General features: G+C 38.6%; 1 protein-coding gene across 5 annotated transcripts in view; it reads right to left on the bottom strand.

Annotated features, from left to right (window-relative positions):
• Nucleotides 1-8,016: 8,016 nt before the first annotated feature.
• FYB1 (FYN binding protein 1) overlaps nt 8,017-18,655 on the bottom strand; it is a 71,958-nt gene continuing 61,319 nt past the window's right edge. For all 5 annotated transcript variants that reach the window (XR_015742386.1, XR_015742387.1, XR_015742389.1 and 2 more), the window contains 3 exons: nt 9,843-9,876; nt 9,635-9,666; nt 8,017-9,487 (listed from right to left, as the gene is read on the bottom strand). Coding sequence is in view for 1 of the 5 variants with exons in the window: in XM_087927361.1 (XP_087783487.1) it covers nt 9,468-9,487; nt 9,635-9,666; nt 9,843-9,876 (86 nt within the window). In the remaining 4 variants the exon portion in view is untranslated. The remainder of the gene's footprint in view (nt 9,488-9,634; nt 9,667-9,842; nt 9,877-18,655) is intronic.

Raw genomic sequence — 18,655 nt, 5'->3', positions numbered from 1 at the left:
CACAGATACTGAAGCTAAAGTGCAAGTACGGTACTTTGGCTACCAAATGAGGATTCATTGGAAAAGACTGATGTTGGGAAAGACTGAAAGGAAAAGAAGAAGGCAGAGGATGACAGAGTGTGTCATTGAAACAGTGAATATGGGTTTGGGCAAATTTAGGGAGACATTAGGGGAAGTGGGGACTGGCATGCTATAATCTATGCGGTCATGGAGTGTTAGCTGTGGCTTAATGATTGACCAATAATAAATACATGTGTGTGTGTGTGTATAAAATGAAAGCAACAGGTCATAGCATCGACTTCAGTGGCACCAAAACCCTAACCACTATAGAAAACCCCAGCCACAGAATTATCAGAGAAGCCATAAAGATTGAAAAAAGACCTGAAAGCATGAATAGAAGAGATGATTCCACTAGACTGTCAATTATTCGGAAGCCTGCACTCACAAACAAAAAAATCTCCACATCACAGGCCAGGCAAACACCCGGGCACAAACAGATCCCCCCTGATACCTCCAGCTCAAACACACCCCAACCAGGCACCCAGATGAAACCTAGCTTCCTAATAAATGATAGCCGTCCATTTATTCGGAGCCAAGCTGCACTAAAAGCCTCCAATATAGGAACACAATGTTGCCAGCCAATCAAGACAAAAAAAGCCACAAAACAGACAAGATATTAGAAACACCAATCAAGCAGAACACAGCAAACTCCAAGACCAATAAACACAGACCAAGACTCCCAACCAATCAGGATGAAGAAAAAACCATTCCACCACAGCAGTAGGCTAGCCCCAAATTTAAAACTGAAACGGCTGTGAAAGTCTGACTCACAGACATACACAATACAGAAGCCTGATGGTGTCAGCTGAGATATATTTATTTATTTCACGGGTACAGGTATGTAGGTCTAGGTATGTTCGGGTCTTTTCCCGTGTAAGATTAAGAGTATCTTGGCGACATTTCTGCGAGGATGGCGAGTGGGACCTCGCCGAAACATCGCCAAGATACTCTTAAATCTTAAAAGACCCGAACACACCTAGACCTACACACACACACATAACACATGCTGTGTTACACTGTATAGTACATTCAGAAAGTATACAGACCCCCTTTCACTGTTGTCAATTTTGATAGGTTGCAGCCTGATTCTACAGTTTTGGAACTTCATTTTTTTCCTCATTAATCTGCACTCGGTACCCCATAATGACAAAGTGAAAACAGAAGTTTAGAAATGCATGTAAATTTATTAAAAAAGAAAAAAAAACCTCAAATATTGCATTGGCGTAAGTATTCAAACCCTCCACTCAGTACTTTGTGGAAACACCTTTGGTGGCAATTACAGCCTTGAGTCTTTTGGAGTATGAGGTGACAGGCCTTGCACACCTGGACTGGGGGATTTTTCTGCCATTCTTCCTTGCAAATCCTCTCAAGCTGAGTCAGGTTGGATGGCAACTGTTGGTAGATAGGTATTTTCAGGTCCCTCCAGAGATGTTCAATAGGGTTCAAGTCAGGGCTCTGGCTGCACCACTGTAGGACACTCATAGACTTGTCCCTAAGCTCCTGTGTTGTCTTGGCTGTGTGTTTAGGATCGTTGTGATGTTGGTAAGTGAACCTTCATCCCAGTCTGAGGTCAGCCCAGTGTGGAACAGCCACACCCACACTCCATGGTTCCAGTAATTCCAAAATACGTCAGATTTCTCTCAAAAATGCACTTTCGCCATTCTTGTACCTGTGTTGCATTCTTTATTTACACATCATACATCCATATTCCTTTACACAAAATGTTCATGTAATCCCTCCTCATTGTATTGGTCTTTGTTATAGGAACCCTTTTGCAGATATTTGATATAATAACATCAAGTATTGTCTCCAAATGGCTCTATAGGTTTTGACTTCTTGTGTGTTAGAGGCAGAATCCCATTTCTGTGAGAAATAGATGTTCATAAATACACAACTCAACATATGTTTAAGAAACACTCATTTCAGCTGATAAAAGTCGAAAGTGTCAGAACTGGTAGGTATAATCTATTACCACACATTAGCAAATATGGTATCCTGGGGCCCTTTGAATGGTAAAGAATTGTTTGGGTCGAACTCAACTCCTGATGATTTCCTGATGACTTCGTAGATAGGCCCGTGTAGTTTTGGTGGTTGGGGGGAAGAGCAAATGGTTTGCCATAGGTTTTTTCTGGAATGTTTCTTTTATTTTTTAGTGTAACAAACTCTGGCACTGCCTAGGGCTTTCAATTTAAGTATTAATTAGGCCTGAGCCTAAAAAAAGTTGCTCATACTGGTAACATAGCCACTAGGAAGTAAATCCCAGTCTGCAATTTAAGCACAGGATTTCAGTATGTATTTATTAACAGATGAACAGAGTTGGAAGGGAGCTTGTAGGTCATCTAGTCCAACCCCCCGCCCAAGCAGGAGACCCTACACCATTTCTGACAAATGGCAGTCCATGTATACAATACCTTGCCTATAAAAATAACCATTTTAATTGATTATCCAAAGTAAGATGACCTGGATGATTGAGAATTTCCAGAGACACATAGGAATTACTGTAAACCATGAGATGACGTTGTGATGTTCCTTTTATATTTTGTACACACCCACACACCCACACCCACACCCACACCCACCCAAATTTGATAATCAGAAGTTAACAAGAAAATTACCGAACTAGCTGGATTGGTAGTCTGGATTTTTTTTAAACATCCTCAAGACATTTCATGCTGAAGGATAAACCCCTTTCTCTGATGTTAGATCCATGCTAAATGCTGGATAGGACTGGAATCCATCTATCTAGAGCTATTACAACTTAAACCTTGAAATACAGTGATTGGTTTAACAACATTTTAAAAAACATTTTATCAGCTGCATGCTAAGTGGTATTTTAAAAAATAAAAACAGTACTGATGACAACTTAAATGTAAGGTTTCTCACTTCTAAGTGTGGTTTTACTCTGAAAAATGATTGGTTTTTCTTCGGAAAATGTCAAATGCTTCCTGTTTACACTGTATAATTTTGCCTTAACTATACTAAGGAACCTTTTTGTGTGTGACATCCAGAGTACATGCAGTACATAGGTCTTTCTGTGTGCTTGTGTGGAAAGGTGGGGCAGGAAAGAAATGTGAGGGGTACATATAACATTTTTTAAAAGTTATTGTTAAACAAACCATAGTTGCTTAGTTTGTACAAAATGTACACTTTGTTAAGTAAACAGACAAGCTACAATTAATTAGCAGAATATGTTAACCCTGTTGAATGTTTGAGCTCATCAGTACAATTTGCAGCCAATTCCATTGTCTCTGATTATCACTTATTTATTTTCTTTTCCAATAGTTATAACCTGCCCCAATCCTGAAGACTTGACTGTGGTACAAATTCAGAGCAACAACAATTATGCAAAATTAAAAGAATATCATAAAAGTGCTATGTTAAGGGCTGAATGCATGCTGGATTAAAATTGCGTTGATTTGCTTACAAAATTTAATTGATAACTGTTTAGTGGCAATGATGCCTGATAGCTTGGTGCCTATTTAAGGGAAGTATGAAATGAAGAAATGAGAAATAGCAAACCACCATGTAGAAAACTTGAAATCTTTATTTTTTTCCAGAACAAGTTTAAGAACAAAATCTATGAAGAATAAAAATATAATATAATGTATAACCCCAGGCTCCTGGATGCCATAGCAACATGCTACTATAATTAAGTCAAGAGTTCCAAGGATAGAATCTAAACACAAAAGAAAATGTTAAGAAATGCATAAATTACATGGACTATCGTTGATTTTTTTTTTTTTTTAGAAAAAGTAATTGTCATAACTTTACCAAAGAAGCTCATTAATTCTCTATGGAAGTCATATTCTATCTGTCATGCTAAAGATTTTTGCATCTATATTTGTATAGCTTGGAAACAGCTGTGCAGGCTGGAACCATGTTATGTGTCAAGATCCATGAATTACGTAGGATTATCCTATGATCAATAACCTTGTGGACCTAGTATCCTCTATTTGTTTCTCCTGTAATCAGTGCTGTCTCTAAACATTGTCCCAGGCTGTGTGTGGATGGGCAACTATTTCCCTACTTTTTCTGTTAAAACGGTTTCCTCCCCATTTAAGGAGGATTCTTTGCCACTGTTAGCAGGATGATGTCAGAGAATCATTAGATGGAAACTCCTTTAATCTTTTCAAAAGGATGTCAGACAAATAACATAACTTGTTCACATATACAGGTAGTTTGTGATCACCTGGGGCGTGGCACAAAGGCAACACAGTCACATAAGTAAGCAAAGTCCCTTTAAAACCTCCAGCTTTGCCCCCAGTGTCCAGTTACCTTTGGCTGGAGAAAAAACTCTCCCAAAAACAGTCTTTAAGTGGAGGAAATTCAGTCCAAAAATGAAGTACATATAAACTGTAAATGAAAATACACACAAACCATGCTGCAGCAATTAGCTGGACAGGGCAGGATAAGGAATTGCAGACTTCAAAGGCCAACAAAACACATACAGTTGGGAAGACACCAGTAACCCAGATAAGCCTTGACAATAAAAGATAACTCATGATTTGCTTCCAACAAGTTGCTGTGCACAAACTCCCTTTTTAAACACTGTGTTCCCAGCTGCAGCTAATAAAGGGAATCAGGACCCTTTCCTCCCCCATAAGCCATGCAACTCACGTTGCTCCCTTCTCCATTCTTCCCTGCATGCCCTAGGATGAAGAGGAGGTGGGCCTGGATCTTCTAAATTCCCTCTGCCTTGCTCTACCTCTCCCCTGCTCTGCCCAGCCGGACTTTGCCCTTGCCCAGTTTCTTCCACAACCACTGGAGCCACATTCCCACTCCCTGTCAGTGCTCAGCCTCCCCCTCAGAATCAGATTCCGACAGGGGTATGACATAGTCCTTAACTTACAACCACAATAGATGCCAGAATTTCCATTGCAGGTGGTTTTTAAGTGAATCATGCCTGATTTTATGACCCTTTGGCCACAGTTAAGTGAATCACTGCAGTTGTTAAGTGAATCACATGGTTGCTAAGCAAATCCAGCTTCCCTTTGTTGGAAGCTGCTGGGAAGGTCCCAAATGGTGATCCCATGACCCTCAGGCACTGCAACCATCCTAAATATATGCTGTTTGCCAAGTGTTTGAATTTTGAGCATGTGATGGGGGATGGTGCAATGAATGTAAGAGCAATAACTGGTTGTCACTTTTTTTTCAGCACCATTGAGCTGTCATTAAATGAATGGTTATAGTCAAGGACTACCAGTAAAATACATGGTGAATTATTTTAGACTACATTCTACAACAGGGGTCTTCAAACTTGACAGCTTGAAGACTTGTGGACTTCAAGTCCCAGAATTCCTCCTCCAGTCATGTTAGCTCAGGAATTCTGGGAGTTGAAGTCCACAAATCTTAAACTTGCCAAGTTTGAAGACCCTTATTCTACAACATAGAGGCCACCCAGTCGCCAGTCCTGTATCTAATCTCATAAAGTGCTTAGTCATTTGTCTTTACCAGGAGGGTTGAATACAAAGAGAAAGAGTGGGTTGAGAATGGAAAGAGAAAGAGTGGGTTATGGAAGGTCTTTGTACAATTATTTGTATATGCTGTATTTTATACTAGAAACAATCACTATTGGGTATACTACATTGAATAGTTTTGGATGGGTCATGTTCAGAATGAAATGGGGCTGTTCTCTTCGGCGTATGGACTAACATGTTCCCGTTAGGGAAGTTTGCAGGCCAGAAGGTGGTACTGTTGTACTGTTCTGGGACATTGGCAGATAGAGTGGAGGAAATGAAGTTTGGTGCTGGAAATTTTGAGATGGATGGATGAGTGAATGTCAGTCTTCATGTCAGATGCATCAATAAATCTCAGCTCTTCAGATACTGAACACCACAGTCAGGAACTAAACTCTAGGTCTCCATTGCAAGCCTAGCAGTGATGGAATTCAAAAACTTTTCACTACCGGTTCTGTGGGTGTGGCTTTGTGGGCATGGCAGTGGAAGGATACTGCAAAATCCCCATTCCCTCCCCACCCCACTAGCCTGCTTTCCAGCTCCATTCTCCTGTGCAAGGCAACCAAAGAAGACTCAGCCAATCAGCTGGGACTCAGGAGGCAGAGAATAAATGGGGGCAGGGCCAGTCAAGAGGTGGTATTTGCTGGTTCTCTGAACTACTCAAAATTTCCACTACTGGTTCTCCAGAAATGGTCAGAACCTGCTGAATACCACCTCTGAAGCCTAGGTAATTTTAGCTATTTTCTTCACAACTCTCAGATTTGGAAGCATTTGTTCAGGGTCACATGACTCCTTTCCATGCTGGTTCTTGCCAGCTTCATTCTTTACAATTTGCTGTGAAGGGAGCTGTTGAGGGGAAAGGAATTGATACATGCCAGCCTTTCCCTCCCCACATAAAAGTATTCTGGGATTCCCTTTGTTTGAGCTTAAACCCCATAACAACAAAAACTGTTCTGGGTTATGTTTTTGCTGAAACAAGGGCCACCTCGAATGATTTGACAAGACATGTTACTTTCAATCCCTAAATCCTGCAGCCTTTCTGTTCCTAGAAAATGTGCCTCTCTTAACCCATTGGAAAAAAATGTAGAAGTCTTGTCCAATTGAAAATAAGAAGAAACCAGACAAGGTAAGAAGTATGTTGTCAGTAACACTAAGACAGTTATTAAAATAGATCAAAAGCAAGCAACTTACAAGTAAATCAGATTGTTAGATGATAAGAAAATGAAAATAGGAAGAAAATAAGGTTGAAGTGAAGCTTGGGTTATTTTTTTTACTTTGCAGAAATTGTTGGGTCTAAATGTCGATTTTTAGGAAGTGAGTGAGGAAACAAGTAAAAGTAGCGATGAGAAGCAAAATTCTCACTCTTATTTACAAATTGAAAACAAATCACAGGAATGTATCATTAAGAATTCAAAAGCAATGTTCTTAATATTCTAACAAAGTTTATTCTAGATTTGATGTTTACGTACAAGTCTAAGGAATGGTACAGACTAATGGCAGTCATAAAGAGAATTAATCTATTGGCTGTTATGCCATCTCTTTTAGAAAAATAGGCAGAAAGCATGTAAAAGTAATGTGTGCATGAGGGAGACCGAGAGAAAAAAGAAAAGAGATTTTGTAGAAGAAAATAAATTGTATGCACAAGGCACTTCTGTGCTACAACTATTTTCAATTCCAAGTCCCTCAGAAATCATTTTGAATCCAACCTTCATTTTCATTTCTGCTGACATTAGAATGTAGAAAACACATCAATACTCCACAACCCAGTTAGTGCCTTTCCCTTTAGCTTACTAAGAGTATAAGAGAGTGCAAAGGATATCATCACAACCATCCCATTGTTCGAACACCATCGTACACAGGAAATACCCAAACACACCTAAACCTACATACATACATACATACATACATACATACATACATATATGCATTTTCTGGAGATTTGCTATTGTGGGCAGCTATATGAAGGAATGTTGATTATTAGAAACATAAACAAAAGCACTGAACTTTTCCCACAGTTTCCCATGTGTTTTATTGGCACTCCTCTATCATATTTTAAAAACATATGTGGGGTGCAATGATCATAATGCTGGCAATTTTGAGGTTAGGTTTTTTTCCCCAGTAGGAGCTGGACTTGGAGAGTCAAGAAAAAAAAAGTTCTAAAATATATTTTAAACATAAAGGAAGAGACCAGCTCCAGGAACAGGATGCTGAACTTCTTCACGGATAGGGTAGAGGAATACATTATGACTGGCTTGAATTCCTGAGACAGACTGCAAAAATAGAATCACTGTTAGGTTGGTAGTGATTTAGCAATTGGAATAATACTGTGCCACTTTTTCAACAATTTCAAGAAAAACAGCAGAATCAAAAATACCTTGACTCATTTTCCCAAACTACATGATGTATGAAACCAACTAGATCCAGAGCTGGTCCCAAAATGGCACAAATCCCTAATATAAAAGTGTCCTAAAAGTATACAATTCTCTTAGTGGTAGAGGAAGAAGGAGATAACTATTTATTTATTAGAATCATATAGATACAGTACACTAATACAATATGTGGACCCTGGAGACGCAGGTGTCCTTGCAAAGTGGCGTTCAATGATCCGAAAAGCAGACCGTGCTCCTGTGGGAATATGCTACAAAGAATACAACTGACCAAGTAAGTAATACAACTGACCAAGTAACTGACCGAATATAATACAACTGACCAAGTAAGTTTGAGAAAGAGAATTTGTGGCTCTCAAGATGTAGGTGAAGTATGATTCATAGTACCCCACATTATTGCCAGATGAGTAGATAGTAGTCATCGTTATTGATCACTTTCCTGTGAATAACTGAACCCTGATTTACTTACTTAATTCAAAGTTCCAAAAGATACTGAATACTTCCAGTTTTGATACTGGTAGTCACTTTTTAAGAAAGGTTTAGAAAAACTCAGGTGAATAAAAAAAAAAAAACCACAAGCATTTTGAAAGGACTTTCACAGTTTTGAGGGACTGTGAGAAAACTGGGGGGAAATGATACTGTTCTTCTAATACAGGAAGGGATGTTGAGCTTTAAAAAAGCCAGGTTCTGCTCTCTATCATCCTAACGTAAAATGGAATACTTGTCTTAACTTTCAAATGGAGATGAACAATGTTGGAAGGCTGAATGGCCACATCTCAATTTTTGAAAGATCCACAGGAGGCAATCCAATAATGTGGCATCACCAAAGAAGGCATGGCTCATTCTTCAGCTTTTGGGGAGATTTTAAGGATGGAGATGGGAACAGAAATCCTCCTACAGATAAACCCTTTTCATTTCCATTCTTAAAACCACCCCAAATATTTAAAAAAAAACCAGGTTGAAACCTTGCCTCTGAAATTTAGCTTGTTTTCCCACTGAATTGCAGAGGCACAACTGCAAGATATTGGTTGCCCATTTCTGAGTTATAGGAAGGCAGATTCTGCCTTCCTATAACTCAGTTCAATAGCAGGTTGAATTAGCTGGCTGCTTCCAATTCCATGGTTCTGTGGTATGAGTAGGTAAAAATAATATAGAACAGATGAAGGTCAGGTATCACATCTGTGGGCACATTGGGACATTTCCAAAGCCCATTGTATGAATATGAGAAGGAGTATTGTACATGCAAATTGCTGGTTTAATCTGTAGCATGCTAAATAGAATATTTTGGGTTGTGTTGGGGAATTTATTAAGCTGTCAAGTTATCCCACACCCAACACTGATTTAATAACATTCCAATTTGAAGATTTGGCTGACGGTTGCAAATCAAGAACATATTTGTGTAATGTTATCATGCTTCTGCGATAAAACCTGCTTCACTGTCCAGAAACTGGTGGGATAGCTTAACCAAATCTTTTGTACATACACATAAATCCTAAGTCTGAATAATAACTTTCTTATATCCACCAATCAGAAAAGGTGAAGACTGCCAAGATGAGGTCTGGAGCTAATCATTGTCGTATAAATCTATGAAAGAGGAAAAAATGAAAAAAAAATCAGTTTTGGATAAAAACTTTCCATCCTTCCAATTAAAAATAAACCTATAGAAAAACATTTCAGTTACCTTCATTCTTAATCATTACAATTCAATTTTACTTATAGTATATATCTTACCATCAGCAATATCATCATATATTTCTTCATCTCTGTAAATTTAGAAAGAGAAAATATGAATTTAGTTACTTTAGGTAGATTAGAATTGAGAAGAAGCAATATATATATATTTTGCTAATCCCATCTTCTCAAATATAAACATTTTAAGACTATGTTTTGACCATTCTGAGAGACAGAGAAAGATTAACTGTGAAATTATTGCACTTACTCATGCACTAGACAGCTTCTTCGGATGTAGCCATCTGAAAAATTAAATCATATATATATATATATAATTATTTTCAACTTAAATGACATCTCAGCTAAGAAATCCAGACAGAAGAAAATTCTAATACAAAAATACTGTTTGTTATCTTTGAGTTCCATCAAGACCAAATGAGATATATTGGCATTTTGTTGCAATGAAGAGTATGCTGTATGATGACAAGTTGTCCATCCATGGGATAAAAATGAGCCAATTCCACCCATTATAAACATTACTTTTCTCTATTTTACAGTCATGCATAGAAATCAGACAAAAGGCTTTTTCTCACATGACTTGCTCTGTTTTTGAACTGAATCAAAACCAAACTCAGTGATGATCCACTAAAATCACAGAGACAAGCTGCTCTTCACCAAATAGTTCTACCGGTGCTTCCATTTCCCAATTCCACAAAAGCAGTTTGAAGATAATTCATAAACATTTATTTGTACCAATCTCAGAACTCTGAGCAACAGTCAAAATCACTGTCTCACAAGTAGATGGTCACTGATCCTTCAACAAAACACACATCTTCCTTATGCTTCTTTTGGCTAGTTGTCTGCATTATGGTTCCTATGGTTGAGAATTAAACACATGGCAAAACTTCCCCCTCCTTGGAAGACCTGCTAGGAAACCTCTTAGTCGGGAGATGAAACCCGGGGGTGGGATTCTAACGGTTCAGACCAGTTCGGGCAAACTGAGTGTTAAATTTGCATCTGGTTTGCTGAACCAGTATTTGAACTGACTGGCTGGCCCCATCCATCCCACCCATTCCTCCCAGAAATCTCAGCCCATTTTTGATGCAGGTAAGTGCACGGTCTGGGAGGGGGAAAAATGGGCCTTCCAGAAGTTTCTCGGCCTGTTTCTGGCTTCTGAAGGATCTCCAGAGCCCGGGGGAGGCCATTTTTACCCTCCCAGAGGCCCGAGGGAAGCCTATGGACTCTTCGGAAGGCGAAAAATGGCCCTCCTGGAAGTTCTGGTAGGCCACACCCATCATAGCTACACCCACCCAGCAAGTGGGCAGCGAACCGGTTGCTGGGATTTTTGAATCGCACCCCTGATGAAACCATAACTGCCAATTAAGGGTATGTTGAAATGACCTTGAGAAACGGGACAAAGAGCTGCAGCCGAGACAGCCATCATGCAAAAAGTATCTAAGCCCACAGAAGGAAAAGGGGTGTGGAAAGTGTTTTAGAAGGGGCCCTCCCTAGTTTTCTGGAGAGTAAAAGTATAGGAGGGGACAAATAGTTAGGGCTCATAATATCAAACAGAGACAACATAATGAGATCATATTTGAAATATTTCCACTAGAGCTTCGAAATATGTGATGGTCTATGGGCATGAATTTTTGCCTCATCCCATTTTCCAAAACCTGTACTTTGCCCCCCCACCAACTCCAGTTACCAAAGTCAAAGGTATCATACAGGTAATCCTTGACTTACAACTGATTGCTTAATGACCAAAGTTATGACAGATTCCACCCCTACCTCCGACAGCTACTTACAACCTATTTTTGAAGTTATGATAGCTACATGCCTGGAGTCATGTGATCACATTTACAATAGTTTGCATTATCACATGACTGTACATTTGCAACATTTTCTCCTGGTTTCCAACATTTCCTTCCTTTTTTTTCTGGCAAAAAAAAAAAAATACACGTTGGAGAAAATGGTCTCATTTAACAACTGCCACAAAATAATATAAAAAATTGGGTTCGGTTATGTGATGCCTCAACTTATGATGGCAACAACTTATGACCATAAGGGCTGAATTCTTGGAGTGAATTCCTGTCGTAAGTTGAGGATTACATATAATGCCTTTCTGCCATTCTTCTTGAAGCCGAAAAAAAGACAGCTTGACTGGACCATGTAATCATTGAGGGGTTACTTCTCGCAATGAAAGCCTTATAGCTAGGAAGGAAAGGCTGGGTACGCTGACTGTCTCCTCCCCACCTTTTCCTGACCCTTTCTTATTCTTTTGGTCCAAGACAACAACATGGGAAATACATGGTGGCAGAATTTCTGCAGAGGGAAATACACTGCTCTATCTGTTTATTGCACAATATATGTATTTATTAATACATCTGCACCTATACGTGCGTTCTGGTAATATTGCATCATGAACATAGAATTCTATCCCTTTGCCAGCATTATAGTGCAAACAACAACAGAATCTTGTTCACATGCTTTAGAAAACCTTGGAAACACCCTATTTTCTGCAAAACATTCAAAATGGCTTTAAAAAAAAAATGAATTGGGCTAATTTATTATCCAGAAAACTTCTGATTTCTAGAATCAATCACCAAAGTAAAGGACCATGCAGTCAAGAAACATATCGCAGATTAGCACTTGATAGAACAGCCAGGAAAACCTAGAAAAAGATATTCAAATGTCTCCAAAGAGAACCATGCAAGCTATGATGTTGCCTATGACACTCTATGGAAGTGAAAGGTTTGAAGAAGTTGGAGACAAATAAGTTTTGATGATTTGAACTTCAGTGTTGGAGAAGATGCCTAAAAATTCCATGGATAGCCAAGGATGCAACGAAATGGATCCTCAGACAAATCAACCTATTCAAGATACAAACGACCAGGCTCAAATTATCATACGTTGAACTGTGGTGGTGCAGTGGTTAGAATGCAGTACTGCAGGCTACTTCTGCTGACTACTGGCTGCCTGCAATTTGGCAGTTCAAATCTTACAGGCTCAAGGTTGACTCAGCCTTCCAATGTTCCGAGGTGGGTAAAATGAGGATTCAGATTGTTGGGGGCAATATGCTGACTCTGTAAAACCACAGAGAAGGCTGTAAAGCACTGTGAAGTGGTGTGTATAAGTCTAAATGCAATTCCTATTGCTATACTTCTGAACATTATCCAAAATCCTACTGTCTGAAGAAAGCTTAAGTGCTGGGAAAGCTCAGAGAAAAGAGAAGGGGAGCACCAGCAAGGCAGATGGACCTAATTAAATAGTGATGAGTGCATCACTGGAAGAACTGAAGGACCAGGTTAGAAGAGATCATCCTGGAGAAAAGCTATCTGTGTGGTCACTAGGAGTCAAAACAACTCCATGGCATATAATTAACCAATTAATTGTGCTTATTTGATATAGCCTTGGAGGGTGAGTTTCTCATATGAAAAAAAAAAACCAACCCAAACTTCCTGCCCTCACAGTTACATTTAAAAACTGCAGGGCAGACATTCCAGGTTTGATAAAACAGCTCCCTCCTTGGCCTTTGAAATTGGAGTTCCTGTCATTCATTTTAGGGCAGAACCACTTCCCCTTAACTGAAGGATTGCAAATTCACTATGACTCTCATGGGGAAATGAGCTCATATCTTGGGTATTCTCATCTTCTTTTCTCTCTCATCTAAAAATAATCCTTGCCATAAACAAAACTTTTAGAGTACATCATCAATTTTCGACCTGGAAAAAGACGTTGGAGAAGGGTGGAGAGGAGAGAGGAAGCGAGAAGGGAAAAGATAAGGGGGAAAGGTGAGGGATGGACAAAGAGAAGCTAGATATGGTACTAACATTGTTTCAATAAACATGCAACTAATTTGTGACAGTTCATAACAAGTTATGGTATGTTTGATCCATTGAGAATGATGTTGGAGTCTTCTAATGATTTTCAGCTGAACTAAACAATCTCCCTCTTCTGTTCATCCCATTTTGAACAATAAATCTACTTCCTCAAAACAAAAAGCTCAAATGGTAATTTATTTATGAAATTTTGATGTAGAAAATATACATTATGTATAGTATATTTGCTGCACTTGGCTAACCTGACAAAACCAAGAATTGTAATTGTTATCCTCTCTCTCTATAACTACTAGGCATATAGATTAACAGGGTTGGAAAGGACCTTGGAGGTCATTTAGTCCAACCCCCTGCCCAAGCAGGAGACCCTACACCATTTCTGACAAATGGCAGTCCAATCTCTTCTTGAAGGTCTCAAGTGATGGCGCTGCCACAACTTCCGAGGGGAACTTCTGTTCCATTGTTTGATTGTTCTCACTGTCAGAAAGTTTCTCCTTATTTGAAGGTTAAATCTCTCCTCGATCAGTTTCCATCCATGATTTCCTCTCTGGCCTTCAGGTGCCTTTGAAAATAGTTTGACCCACTCCTCTCTGTGACAGCCCCTCACATATTGGAACACTGCTATCATGTCTCCCCTGGTCCTTCTCTTCATTAGACTAGCCTAGTTCCTGCAACTGTTCTTCATATGTTTTAGTCTCCAGAATAATTTTATCCCTGACCATTTTCTCACTATAATGTTTTTTCTTCTTTTCCCTGTCAAAAACTATACATACAAAATGTTTCTCTGTTAAGACCATATGCCACATATCCAACAAAATTGACTGCAATGCACAGAAATCTAAGTGATGATAAAATAAATTGGATTAGACCAGGGATGTCAAACACATTGTCATCACGTGACGGATCGTGACTTTTTTCCCCTTCACTAACATGGGAGTGGGTGTGGCCAGCATGTGACACATCTGGCCCACGGGCTGCGAGTTTGACACCCTTGGATTAGACTTTGAAGTGCCAGAAGACAATCTGTGTTTGTGAAGCATTGGAAAATTTCTGATATTGCTAATAATTCCCCCCCAAAAAACTCAGCTTCAAAGATTTCAACTTCATCCTTCCACTCTGTATCAACCTCAGGACCATCTTTACAGGCTTCCAAGCATCAATTGTATTACAAACTCTAGTTCAGACAGAATGAAGCATGAATATTAAAGACACCCTTGATTTGAGTTTGGCTTGTGTTGATTATACAGATCTGCCCGTGTCTATTTCTTGGCAACCATAAAAAATTGGGACTTTTTTCAGGATGGTTGGTCTGGGGAAAATAAGAGGAGGCAGCATTAGGCAATGCCTAATAGGCATGCCACCCATAGTTGTGTAAAATAAAAATGAAATATAAATCAAATAAATCAGTAAGAATTGTCCTTATTTTTTCTAAGATTAGACAAGATTGGCTAGCTAGATGCTGCCCTCTGCTGTAGATATAATGGGAATAAAATAAGAGAAAAATATTGTAATAAATTGCTTGCTAGAGGAAATTTCAAGTACAGTAGAAGCTAACAGACGGTCTTTATTTGTAAGAGAGGATGGGGTATTACTGGTTTTTTTTTCCCTACAGAATGTTGATTCTGTTTTAGTATCAGAAGAATGTATTCAGGGATTCTGTAGAGTTTTCTATTCATATCCAGCTGATTCAATTCCAGGAAGTCAAAGAAAGGGCAATAACTTTTCCTTTCTTGGGAAGCATGTTTATAGCTACGTTTTTCAAACTTGTCTTAGTAGTGCATATGTTTGCTGCCTTGAGTTATTTATAAAAATAATAAAGGCAGGCTAAAAATAAAAACAAAAAGACAAAAGAACCACAGAAATTACAAAATATGATTTAGTGCAGGAAAAGAAAATAATATTGAAAAGAAACTTAAAGTAGCTCCACATTAATTTTTTTAATGCAAGAGAGGAGAAGGGATGACATCAGGCTTTTATGATTCTATTATTACAACTTATATCAACTACTTCTTTTGGAGCGTGTTCTCTGATATGACCCAAAGGGCCCATAGCATCCTGTCAATGATTTCCTTATACTTGAGAGACAACTGGGTTATCAACAGTCTGCCATCTTCTATGTCAGATAGCACCAGATACAACATCAGTAGATGTAGGACTTCCTTCCCTCATCATCTATTGCCTGCAGGTTCCTTTTTTCATGATATACAATACTTCCTCCCACAGTAATAATCAAATGTGGCTGGGTTTCCCTCCACCCACCACAAGAGAAATACAGAATAAAACCAGAAATAAACCACTTAATGCAACTGGTTGATGCAACAGATGCCCATGCTTTCCTAAAATTTACACAGAAGCGAACATATTAGCAGGTGAAACTTCTCCTAGCTTAGAATAATACATTAGAATATCATTAATGTGGCAACATTGCTAATGATTCTGTATCATGATGAATAGTGGCAAATTATAGCTTCAAAAGAATGTTTCCAAACAGAAGCAATAGAAGTTCAATAATAAATGCAAGAATAACATATTGAATATTTGGGGGGAAAAGAAACTTAATTTTATACATGTGCTGTTGGAATTTAAAATGGTTTGAGTAATCGGGGAAAAGATCCCGATCTATAGCCTGGTTGAAAATGTCAACCTCCTGGGTGGCTGCTGTTTAAACAATAAATCCCATACCAGTTTTTCCCAACCCTGGTGCTCTCTAGATGTACAATTTGGTGTTCAGCTCCCATAAATCCCCAGTCAGCAATGACATGTTGCCAAAATCCACACATCTCAAGAATGTTCAGGATTAGGAGGTTGTTGTAGACCATTAGGGGGGAAAGTTAATTAAGAGTAGCATAACACTTTTTTTTTTCATAAGTAGGTTTTTCAGAGGATGGGTAAAACAAATGACAATATGTACAAAATACCACACAAATAGTGCAATGGACATATTTGTGTCAGACACCAGGACACAGGTATGTAAGGGCAATATTTGCATGATGTCATCCACACACATGTCAATTTGGAATCACTGCATTAGCTATAGATGCTGCTCCTCCTTTGTGCAAATCTATGATTAATCTACCCTTGAAACCTTGAAATCAACTTTGATTCATCATCCATTCTGTCTTCATCCTATCACTTTATATTTTACCATATACATCTCTTAGATAAGCCATTTCTCCATTTTTAGTTAATCATCCACAAAGATATAAACGTTTATCTATTGGCTCATTTTTTTTTGCAAATCCTTCAAGTTTTCCCTTTAAAAATACACACACATACATTTCTGAATAATTTACTGAAGAGCAAAAAGATGGTTGGTAGAATTATTATCTGGCATGTGCTATTTATTTGCCCAACTTTTATCCTTTTAGTCAGAATTTTGCCAAACTCCTTCCTAGACACTCTTAGCAAACAAACCTCCCTGAATTCATTATTTGTCCTTTGAGTAATAATTTTTCCAATTATCAGGCATAGAAGTAGCAAACAAATCACACGAACACTTCATAAGGAAGCCACATCCATATTTTGACATTTCTCTTATGACATCAGTACTACCATTTCCCCAATTTTATACAGATCATTTAGGACTCAATTTAATCTGTTTTTACTTGGATACTTTTATAACATTTGTTTTAAATCAATTCTCTGACATATCACTGTTATTCCCATACTCCTGTCTCAAGTACTCCTCTAAATATTACCTCTTGTGCTCTTGTGTTGTTATGATTGAAGCTGAAGTATTCATTGACAGGTAAGTCATTGCAATGTATGATTTTTATATACCATACTTAGATCAGACCATCCCACCAACCCCCTTTTTCATACCTATAACTGCTACAGCACATTTGTTGTACTCTGTACAGTAATTTTTTCAGTCTTCTCCAAGCAGGAATAGGATGCATCAGAGGAGGAAATAGAAACAGGTGACAGGTGGTAGGTCACAGAACTTGGGTGAGGTGGGGGGGGGGACATAGGAGGTCATGTTTGAGCCCCTTGACATGGCTCACACAAGCTGGCAAAATTCCTGCAAGCCCTGCACCGGTAATGTGCATTCTGCACATTAATCCTGCACTCTAATGTGGTAGACCAAGTAATCATGTTATGTTGGATAAAACACAGAAGGAATGAAATGTTTAAAGGAAATCTCCTTGAGAACCAAAAGTATTGCCAAGTTATGCTTTAGGACATTGGCATGTAATCATATTTACTGAAATCATTTTATGAATCATATCCTTAAAGGGAGGAGTGATGTGCTGCATTATCTGGATTCCAGAAGGCAAATACTATAATTTCACCCTGATTTCGGAGTATCCCCTGTTGTTAAAAGAGTTTTGAACTTAAAGGAGAAAGGCAAAGGAGCAGAGCTATAATGCCAGCTTTTGGGGCTTTGTAGAGAAATAAAGTGAAAGGTCACACAAGCTGCAGTCTGCATTCCTAAAATTCCAATTGTTAATACCTCCCTGGGGAAAGAGATGTGTAACAAACGGACTTATTCATGAGATCCAGGTGCAGTCAGAAAAGCAAGTTAAAATGGCCATTCATTCAGCATGATGCTGAAAAAAAGGGCAATTGGCCATAACACCATCATTTCGTGGCTCCTTAATCAATTCTAATAATTATTCAAACAAAATTTATATTTTGCCCACATTAGATGGGGCGTGAAAAGTTTCCCTTCCATAACCTACTACCAATAGTATTACTTGGTCTGTTATGTGGATGCTTGTGTGTTTTTAGGAGATGGGGAATTTTGGTGGGTGGGGAGATGTTTGGGGATTGTCATGTGTGTGTGCATGTTGAGTCTGGTCTCTGGATGTTATGTGAATTTTGTTGTATGTCTACTGTGTATATACGTACAATGACAATAAAGAATTCAATTTAATAGGTTGGGACTACAACTCCTGCATTTTACACAATGCTAGAAAGAGATTTTAGGAACTGAAGTCCCAGTGTATCAGAAGGGTGATAAAAAAACTGTTATGAATAAGCCATGACATCACAAAAATGGCAAACTAACGAAGACTAAAATGTAACATTAGTATGAAAGATTTACCAAACCAGTCAGAGTTTTTCTCTGGTAATATTACACTAATAGCTAGAGCATACAAAACATTTGCTAGACCAATACTCGAATACAGCTCATCAGTCTGGAACCCACATTACGTATCTGATATTAGCACAGTTGAGAAAGTCCAGAAATATTTCACAAGAAGAGTTCTCCACTCCTCTACTCGTTGCAGAATACCTTATG

The sequence above is a fragment of the Pseudonaja textilis genome, chromosome 2, assembly GCF_049901715.1.
Source record: "Pseudonaja textilis isolate UNSWEBS1 chromosome 2, rPseTex1.2, whole genome shotgun sequence".
Lineage (NCBI taxonomy): Eukaryota > Metazoa > Chordata > Lepidosauria > Squamata > Elapidae > Pseudonaja > Pseudonaja textilis.
The sequence above is the reverse complement of the archived record's forward strand: the minus strand, read 5'-3'. Positions and strand labels throughout refer to the sequence as shown.